Source organism: Ruditapes philippinarum, unplaced genomic scaffold (genome assembly GCF_026571515.1).
Source record: "Ruditapes philippinarum isolate M1 unplaced genomic scaffold, ASM2657151v2 ctg13927_1_1_1_1, whole genome shotgun sequence".
NCBI lineage: Eukaryota > Metazoa > Mollusca > Bivalvia > Venerida > Veneridae > Ruditapes > Ruditapes philippinarum.
In genome coordinates, this window is record NW_026863712.1 from 6,640 (window position 1) to 17,462 (window position 10,823).

General features: G+C 35.3%; 1 protein-coding gene across 1 annotated transcript; it reads right to left on the minus strand.

The window, feature by feature from the left end:
• Nucleotides 1-4,581: 4,581 nt before the first annotated feature.
• On the minus strand, nucleotides 4,582-10,239 carry LOC132723107 (zinc finger protein 862-like). The gene is made up of 2 exons (XM_060707771.1): nucleotides 9,072-10,239; nucleotides 4,582-5,962 (listed from the first exon to the last, which is right to left on the minus strand). Exons 1-2 carry the CDS (start codon nucleotides 10,237-10,239, stop codon nucleotides 4,977-4,979), a joined length of 2,154 nt encoding a protein of 717 aa, XP_060563754.1. The 3' UTR covers nucleotides 4,582-4,976.
• Between the last annotated feature and the right edge of the window lie 584 nt (nucleotides 10,240-10,823).

The window sequence follows — 10,823 nt, forward strand, 5'->3', positions numbered from 1 at the left end:
AATAAAAATCTTTACAGTTTGTGTAAGTATTTTGCGAAATAAAAGTAACTTTTGATTATTTTTTTACACATCGCTTAAATTCTTTCAAGTTTAATTACTTTTGAAGGTGGTAAGTGATAATTAAAAAACTTTATTTTCAAACTTTAACAACCAGGTTACATGTGATAATTGCAACACTCAATCTTCAAAAACAAATAGAATTTGAATGTATATTTTGTATGTGCTCGGTCTTTAACTACAGTCCATGGCATGTGTGGTAAGAAAATGATTCTGAAGAGGATATATATATAAATACAATGTAAATCTATTTTCTTTATTAACATTTATAAATGAAATTGAAAATATACAACTAAATTTGTATAGTCATACTGAAAATAAACATGTGATAAATAAATCATTTGACGTGAATTGTGAAGGATAACTATGAAAAAAAATCTGTTTCAAAATAAAAAAATAATTTTATAAAACAGCTGTTCTCTATGCCAATAAAAGTTTCTTCCTTGCCAATCTAATGAATTCATCTATATATGATTGTTTGTCTAGAATGTTCTGAAAATATATTTAATAAACTAATTAGTAGAATATTTACTATATTTATACTAATATACAGGTAATCAAATAAAAAATGTACAAAATCATTTGGAAATAATTCACAGAAATAAAGACACATTTCAAACATGAATTTCTTTAAAAGTTTTTTAGCAATCAAGAAACATTTTTTTTGCAATGCCACCATTAAACCATGTAAAAAATAATTATCTTATTCTGAATCGCGGTAATAATTCGTGCTTGAAGTAAAAGGGCACCAAAGTGTAGAGAGTATGCCTAAACAATAGGCGAATATTTTTTAAATTAGGTACTTTCAGCGTTCAATCGGCATATTTTCATATATTAATACTTTAACGACACAAAATAATACTGTATCAATACATTCATATGTGTATAATTTTTCACAAAGCTGCAATAACACCACATACTCTTGTGAAAATCTGTCATATTTCGCACTCCGCGCGTTCCGCCATCTCATTCTGTCCACCTTTATCCGATTCCGCGCATTCGGCGACAGGACTTTTAGCTAAACGAAAGTGTCCGATCCTTGTAATATAAATCCGTGATTAGAGAGATAATGTAAATAACAACACTAAAGAAGCGTCAATATGATCCTTAAAGTTTGATATCCTTTCGCCGGCCATCCGCTATACCCGTAGGACGGCCAAAGCGTAAGAAAACGTATCGAATTTTTACATTTCTGAAAGCCAGTCTTATTTTATGACAGACGTCCATAGCGTAGTAAAACGTATCAAAAATATAACTTTCTAGAAACCGTAGCGTAAATCAGCGTAAAACTTGAATTTTGTGTCATGCAAACCCGTAAAAACCTCGTTTTCGTACATTCTGGTTTTTTAATGTGTTTATGAAAAATCAAAATATTACGCTATGGCTGTTCAACTGCATACGATAAACAACAAAGCCATACCGTATAACACTGTTAATATTACGTTCAACTGCAATAAACAGACTCACAATCCTTGTTTTTTAAAACAAGTTCTGAACGTTTTAAAACGGTAAATTTTACGTTATTTACCTTTATAGCCCATTAGAATTTCATGTTGAGTAAAACGTCCACAACGTTTTAAAACGTAATTATTGAAAATCAATGAAAATCAATTTTTCTCAGGAAGGGTGATTGATATTATGCTTTTCAACGTGAATTTTGTAAGTTCAACTCATTTTTGTTTCAAATAAGAGAACTGCTTACAGAAACTCCGTTTGATGTATCAATAAATGCATTTTAAAATACTATACCATTTAGAAGATTTTCTTCAATTAATTTGGATATCGATTTGATTACCACATTAATTAAAAAGTGTACTGTATATCTAAACATTTACTATATCTGTCAATAGAGGGCTCTATACAATTAACATATTTGGTGTTTTTTATGCCACCGCAGCATCTGCGATGCGGTGGCATATAGCGATTCACCTGTGTGTGTGTGTGTTTGTTTGTTTGTGTGTTATATAGATTATATAGTGAACTTAAAAAATCTTCTTGTGAAAAACCACTAGTCCAATTTCAACCAAACTTGGCAGGATTGGTCCTTGGGTGAAGGGCTTCCAAAGTTGTTCAAAGAATTTCATTCCATGCAGAAATCTGGTTGCCATGGCAACCAAAAGGAATTATAAGAATAAATTTCTTGTAAAGACCCAAAAGGCCTAGAGCTTAGATATTTTGCATTAGGCATTGTCTGGTAGACCTCTACCAAGATTGTTCAAATTATAGCCCTGGGGTCAAAATCGGCCCCGCCCCAGGGGTCATTGATTTTCACTATATGTACATATAGTAAAAACTTAAAATACCTTCTTGTAAAGACCCAAAGGGCCTAGAGCTTAGATATTTTGCATAAGGCATTGTCTGGTAGACCTCTTCCAAAATTGTTCAAATTATAGCCCTGGGGTCAAAATCAGCCCAGCCCCGGGGGTCATTGATTTTCACTATATGTACATATAGTAAAAACTTAAAATACCTTCTTGTAAAGACCCAAAAGGCCTAGAGCTTAGATATTTTGCATAAGACATTTTCTGGTAGACCCTTACCAAGATTGTTCAAATTATAGCCCTAGGGTCAAAATCGGCCCTGCCCAGGGTGTAATTGATTTTCACTATATGTATACATATAGTAAAAACTTTAAATACCTTCTTGTAAAGACCCAAAAGGCCTAGAGCTTAGATATTTTGCATAAGCCTTTGTCTGGTAGACCTCTACCCAGATTGTTCAAATTTTAGCCCTGGGGTCAAAATCGGCCCGCCCCGGGGGTCATTGGTTTTCCTTATATGTACATGTATATAGTAAAATCTTGACAAATGCTAGAGGTTAGATATTTTGCATGAAACATTGTGTAGTGAACCTCTAGCAAGATTGTTCAAATTATAGCCCTTGGGTCAAAATTGCCCCCGCCCCGGGGGTCATTGATTTTCAATATATACATATAGTAAAAATAAAGAAATCTTATTGTCTGAAGGTACAAGGCTTCAAAAACTTAAAATACCTTCTTGTAAAGACCCAAAAGGCCTAGAGCTTAGGTATTAATGCGGTGGCATAGCATTTTTCTCAAATGCAATCTTGTATTTGAACAACATTTAACAGAATGAAATAAATGAAAGGTAAACTTCAAGAATTTAGTCATTTAAAACTAAATTTTGGTGGCCTTCCTACGACAAACAGTAGTGGCTTTCAGGAAGCCAAAATTTTATACCGGTTTATTACGTTATAGCGTTCTTATGACTATAGCGCCCGGCATTTGAGAAGTCGATTTTTCGGTACGTTTTATTAACCAGGTTTTCCGAAGGAAAAAACTGGTTATTAGATTGAGGTATGTCGGCGGGCGGGCGGACGGGCGGGCGGCGGACGGGCGGGCGGGGGGGCGGGCGTAAACAATTTCTTCTGTGCGCAACTCCTCCTACATTTCTCAACGGATTTTGACCAAACTTTCACAGAAGCTTTGTCATCAAGTGCCCTGGCGCATATTGTCGGGGTTTTGCGATTAGATAATATTTGACCTAATTATGGCCCTTTGTTTTTTTTCCTTATATAAAATATATAGTGAACAATTTCTTCTGTGCGCAACTCCTCCTACATTTCTCAACGGATTTTGACCAAACTTTCACAGAAGCTTTGTCATCAAGTGCCCTGACACATATCGCCAGGGTTTTGCAATTGGTGTATATTTGACCTAATTATGGCCCTTTGTTTTTTTTCCTTATACAGAATATATAGTGAACAATTTCTTCTGTGCGCAAATCCTCCTACATTTCTCAACGGATTTTGACCAAACTTTCTCAGAAGCTTTGTCATCAAGTGCCCTGACACATATTGCCAGGGTTTTGCAATTGGTATATATTTGACCTAATTATGGCCCTTTGTTTTTTTTCCTTATATAGAATATATAGTGAACAATTTCTTCTGTGCGCAACTCCTCCTACATTTCTCAACGGATTTTGACCAAACTTTCTTAGAAGCTTTGTTATCAAGTGCCTGGCACATATTGTCGGGGTTTTGTGATTGGATAATATTTGACCGAATTATGGCCCTTTGTATATTTTTTCCTGATACAGAATATATAGTGAACAATTTCTTCTGTGCGCAACTCCTCCTACATTTCTCAACGGATTTTGACCAAACTTTCTTAGAAGCTTTGTTATCAAGTGCCTGGCACATATTGTCGGGGTTTTGTGATTGGATAATATTTGACCGAATTATGGCCCTTTGTATACTTTTTCCTTATACAGAATATATAGTGAACAATTTCTACAGTGCGCAACTTCAAAAATTAAGCAAAAATAAAGTACTGTTTACCTTTCTAAAACATTTGGGGGAAAAAGGCGAATAGACAAAATAAAATTTCTCAATCATTTTTGTTTGAGGAATATTAAAAAAGCCATAATTCCTCCTAAAAATTCAATTAAAAACAAATGCCCCTTCATGACAAAGCTTCTGTGAAATATTTTGCTGAAAACCTGGTTGCATCGCATTGCGATGTTCCTTGTTACACTATGGCCGTCGAAAGGATAATATTATGGCCTGCCAAGCTGTTATTAAAACACACTAAAATTACAGATTTAGGCCATTTAACACTTAATTAGGTGTGGCACTAATGATTTGAACTGGTATGTAGAATAAAATCATCACATAGCAGTGTTCTGCCAAGGTTATAAAAAAATAGGGACAAATGTCTCCTTAAATAAAAAATATTGGGGACATTTTGAATATCAATAAGACATCAAAATTTTAAAGAAAAGATTACCTGATTTTATTTTGATGTTAATCTTCTTATGATGTTATGAACACTATTTACATATGTACATCACCACTGCTTGTGGAAAACTGACTTAAACACAGAGTTTAACTTTATTTAAATTTAACTGTTCAAACTGTAACTTGTGAATAACTGAAATGTTTATCATTATTAGAATAAATTATAAAAATAACTTTCTCATTTTCTCACTCCTCCACACTTCCAATGCCCTTAAAAAGTCAAAGTCTTTCATTGAACCACCTTCAAGTTTCACAGTCATGACATCATTAACAGTCTCTGGTAGAAGTCTATTTCTAGATGGAGTTTTAGTTTGGTTTTGTGCACTAAACCCCCTTTCACAATCAGAAGTATGAATTGGAGCAGTCAATGCCAAAGAAGCTAATTTTAGAAGGTTTGGACAGTCCTCCTTATGGTGTTTATTGATAAGATTCCATAAAACAGCCATCTTGTCCCTAGGGTAACCTTCCTGGACTACTGTCTCTTTCACCTTAGACCATTCTACTCTTGTTTGATTTGGATTGATGATAGGTGTTTGGGTAACCTGGGGCTGTTCTTCTGTTGGAACTGATGTTTTCTCTTCTCCATACTGTTTAATTAATATGTCAATCTTGTCATTTCCCCAATCCATTCTGTCTTTACTAGATAAGAATGTGATGGGTCTCATTCCTAAAACTGCAAATGCATAAATAACATTTGTATCATCATCTGGGAACCTGTCATTCAGCTTCTCAAGAATTTTATCTATGAATTTTGTTTTAATGGAATCAATGTTCTGCTTGCCATGCACCACATGATTTCCTTTAAAGATAACCTTCCCACCACTCAAACTTAAATGTTCATTCTGCAGCTGCTGTAGATATGACCCATGTTCTGCATTTGCTTCACCAGACTTTATCTTCATTAATTCAAGCTTAGCATGATCAACTTCAACTTTTACTTGACAAACATCTAGATCTGCTTTTTGGAAAACCAAACACATTTGTGACACAATGGGCAAAACATCCATCAAAAGATAGGTACTGGCAATAAAGTCTTGGGTAGAAAGTTTCTTTCCATAACCCTTTGCTTTGGCATCTTTGTCCTCTGTGAAGTAAGTGATGAGAGAATCCAATACAGTATATACTGTTTTAACTGCAATATACAGTACTGGACACGCGAAACCCGCAAAAGTCGCGTTATGCCGCGAGTGTAGTCTATGTCGCGACGGGACACTTCGCGGTAAAACATCGCCGCGTGCAAGTTCGCCGAATTTCGTGGCGGGTCACGAAAAATCGCCGCGATGTATCGCCGTAATTTACGGCGAATCTTCAGCAATAATTGTATTAGAAAGTACTACTTGGTCCTTAATTCCCGTGATCTTTAATTTTGAAAACTTTAAAAAAATCTTGTAAACGTCTTGTATATTTATAAATATTTAGCATTTGAACATGTACAGCGTATACATTTTGTATATTAAAACAAAGCAATCAGGTGCTGGTGAAAACAAGAACCGGTTGAACCGGGTGATGCTCCCCGAGAAGGTTCTGGACACAGGAAAGTATAAAAAAAATGAACAAAGGGCAATAACTCCAAAATTAGACCAGGCTTTGTTTAGGTTCTTGAAGCGTTGCAGTTCTATCCAATTATATCTAGCTACCTACAAAGTTTCATGTTGATATCTCTAATAGTTTTAAAGTAATGTCCAGGACAAAAGTCAAAAAGTAAAAATAAACAAAGGGCAATTACTTCAAAATAAGGCAAGGCAGAGTAATGATTCTTAAGCACTGCACTTCCACCCAATGAGACCTATCTATCTACAAAGTTTCATGTTGATATCTCTTATAATTTTAGAGTAATGTCCCAGACAAAGTTCAAAGTGTCAAAATGAACAAAGGGCAATTACTACAAAAGTAGGCAAGACAGTGTTACAGTTCTTGTGCACTGCAAACTTACTCAATGAGATCTATCTACCTACAAAGTTTCATGTGATATCTCTTATACATTAAGAAATATGTCCCGGACAAGTTCAAAGTGTAAATAACAAAGGGGGATAATTCAAAAATTAGGCAAGGCAGAGTTAAGGTTCTTGTTCACTGCACACCTACTCAATGAGATCTATCTACCTACAAAGTTTCATGTTGATACCTCTTATACTTTTAGAGTTATGTCCCGGACAAATTTCAAAGTGTAAAATAAACAAGGGGGATAATTCAAAATTAGGCAAGGCAGAGTTACGGTTCTTGTGCACTGCACTTCTACTCAATGAGATCTATCTACCTACAAAGTTCATGTTGATACCTCTAATACTTTTAGAGTTATGTCCCGGACAAAGTTCAAAGTGTAAAATAAACAAAGGGGGATAATTCAAAAATTAGGCAAGGCAGAGTTTATGGTTCTTGTGCACTGCACTTCTACTCAATGAGATCTATCTACCTACAAAGTTTCATGTTTGATACCTCTTATACTTTTAGAGTTATGTCCCGGACAAAGTTCAAAGTGTAAAAATAAACAAAGGGGAATAATTCAAAAATTAGGCAAGGCAGAGTTACGGTTCTTGTGCACTGCACTTCTATTCAATGAGATCTATCTAGCTATAAAACATACAAAGTTTCATGTTGATACCTCTTGTTGTTTCAAAGTTATGTCCCGGACAAGAAAAGGGGACGGACGGACGGACGGAAGGACGGACAGACAGACAAACGGACGGACGGACAAGGCGGCGACTATATGCTCCCCCGAAATTTTTCGGGGAGCATAATTAGTTAACAATAAAACGAGATTGAAATTACAAAAGGTAATTGGTACTACATCAAAGAACGCACGATAACAAATTGTCCAATTGTTATTTTGATAATAATACAAATGTAATTAAAATCCATTGTTTACTTTCGCACATATTCTATTTTTAGAACAATGCAAAGCGACATTTAGCACCGATTCACAGGTGTAACTAATTATCACGTCTAATACGCTAATTATGATTGTTGAAAATTGTAAAAGTTTTATCACTTAAATTGACATTCTTTACCTTCAATTTCACGAGTAAAAAATGCCAGGTGCATGAGTAGGTGATGAGAAATGTAAATAAAATATCACAATCAAAATGCACTTACGATTAATAATATGTCAATAATTGACACAATCAATATCCAACATTTTTTTACTTGAGCAATAATTAAACATGTGTAATCATTCCTTGACAAAAAGAAATGACAGTTTTTTTCTGATAATATAAAAAAGAGGTGAAAGTCAATCGAGTGTCGGCATTTCTTTGATGATTCGGCAACAACTACAGGTGTGTAAACATCAAAGATTCACAGATTCTTCAGAAGAGCCGACCAGTCATTTGTCAGAGGTCATTTCGTGTGTAAAATTTTGTATTTATTATTTAACAATGGAAACATTATATTCCTTTTATTTATGGATGCTTCTTTTTGCGCGAGTGTTTTTGTGTCTTTTAGCGCTATGGAATTTCAACAATCGGCGATAATTTTCGGTAACTAACAATTAAATATTTTAACATTTTTAAAACAGGGGTGCAAATATCCGCCATTCAGAAATTATAGCAGACAAATCTTGCGTGTGTTATTTTTTACAAACGTGTAATAAATTGAGTAATGATCACCCGAGAGAACGAAATGTCCCGGTGATCCACTACATTTAGAAATGAACAAGTTAATGTCGTATCAATTATGTATCTTTTTTATGTAACTAAATATCTTTTTACACATATATTATATTTATATCTCTACTTTAAACTCAATATGTACCCCCCCCCCCCTAAAAATAGTTTTACACGTGTACATGCACACTATTTACCTGCAGATGGAGCCGCATACTTGTACTGCGTCGCATTTATACATTGAGGTCATGATTCCGCCATTCACGGAAAGTTTTTAACGGTGTTATTTGATTTCGCCGTGGTTATTTATATTTGCTGTTGGCATCAAAGATAAATAGAGAAAGGGCATTTTAGCAAATTACAAGATTTTCTTGATACAACTTCATGTAGATCTACTAATTAATTTTCGTACTTGTACATGTATATCTGGTTTCAAGTTCACAGACTACACTTATAAATAGATCTACATTTATTATACAAATGAACATGTATTATTCCCCGCGAATCGCGGCAAATGTTCACGGCAAAATCGCCGCGAGTTGAATTCGCGGCGATTGTCTCAAGTTGCCGCGAATTCGCTCGCGTTATAAAGCATGAGAGTTCGCCGCGAATACGCGAATTGTGCGGGTTTCGCGTGTCCAGTACTGTAGGTACTTAACCATCTCACCTCATGAACTTCCTTTACTTTCAATGATGGCTCCTCAAGAAGTTTCTGAACTTCAGTCAACTGATGACACCTCTTAGCAGATGCTTTGAAAAAGTAGAAGAGCCCTGTCAATATTGTCTGATATTCAACTAAATAAGGAACTTCATTTGCAGCTTGAGATGTGACTAAGGCTAGTTTGTGAGCTAGGCAGTGATAGTTTAGCATCATAGGATTATCTCTTAACATAAATCCTGTCACCCCCTTACCTACACCTGTCATCACTTTGGCCCCATCAGTTCCTAAGCCCATTATCTTTGAAGAAACAATCCCTTTCATGCTGGTCAATGACTTAAGTTCTTTGTATATAGCCTCCCCAGTAGCAGAATCAACCTTCAAATTGGTTACAAACATAGTACATGGTTTAAAAGTATTAATATCAAGTACTCGAGCATATACAACTAGCTTTTTCTGAACACTGATATCTGTACTCTCATCACAAAGGAGGCTAATGTAAGGTGAAGTTTCAATACATCTATCAACCTTTTCCCTGGTAACATAAGCTAGTGACTTCAACATATCAACAGCTGCTTTATCAGATGAGTAGTTAACATTTTTAGCAGTATTTAGGTCATCAACATGAGGGCAATTCAATTCTGAAAGAAGAGTCAGCAGGCTTTCATGTTTAGTTAAAGCTATATTTTCCTGCACTATCCAGAAAGTAGACTTTAATGCCACTATGGCAGCAGATTCCTTCACAGTCAAAACTCTATCAACAACTTTTTTTAGGTCACCCTGCATCGATTCTGCCATGACAGCAGCCCTGTGATCAGCTGATTCAGCATGCCGATTCAGTGTTGTTGTTTTGAAATTTGTATTTTTGGACGTGAAAGCATTGGTCTTATTATGTTTAATGCACAATTTACAGGTCATATAATTATCGGTAGAGTAACTAAGCCACGTGTATTCATTTAACCATTTTTTTTGGAACGAACGTACAATAGACTTTCGTTTGGTGTCACTGTTTTCTGAAGGCTTCAGGGTTGCGGGAGGCTCAGACAATGTGGACTGGTTCGATACATTATTGTTTTTGTCCGACTTTTCATTGTCATTTGGAATTGGGCTTTTCTTTTGAAAAAAATTGAGTATCGTTTTTGGTTTTTTCTCTGGCGTTGCCATTATTAACAACAGTAAAAATAAAATAGGTTTTCATTGGCCGTTCTATAATTATAAACCAATCAGAATCGATGTAAGATAACTTACGCGCACTTGCTTCGGTTACCGTGTAATAATTTTAATGCCATGAGAATTGCCACCACTTTTGTCGGATTCGTACTCGGAAATTTCCTACGCGACAATATTCGCACCACTGCATTTTTATGTGCGACATTTGCATTTTTTTAGCGAGAATGTCGCGGATTCGCGGCCTTGGCAGAACACTGCATAGCGACCAGCCTTAACAACCAATCAAATTCCACGAGAATACGAGAAAGCACCTGCTTCACATAGAGGGTGAAGGTCAGTATATACAAGCAGAAATATCTTTAGTTTTGCTTACAGTTACGATTTTTCTTTCTTTGTATTCTGTTAATAAGCTATTTCTCTGTGTATCAGGCTAAAAATACTGTAACAGAATGTTTTATAAATATTATGCAACCAAGTTTAGTCCTTAACCCCCCCGAGAATACGAAAAAACAGGATAATCATGGTATGCCTTATTCTCATTGATTCGTGCCTTCCCAGCGATTTGTGTCCTAAATAAA

Excerpts from the sequence above, each read along its gene's own strand:
- LOC132723107 (XM_060707771.1), bottom strand. The coding sequence starts at position 10,239 with ATGGCAACGCCAGAGAAAAAACCAAAAACGATACTCAATTTTTTTCAA. Across the intron at positions 5,963-9,071 it reads TCATGAGGTGAGATGGTTAA|TACTGTATATTGCAGTTAAA; the intron begins GTACCTACAGTA and ends TCGCGTGTCCAG.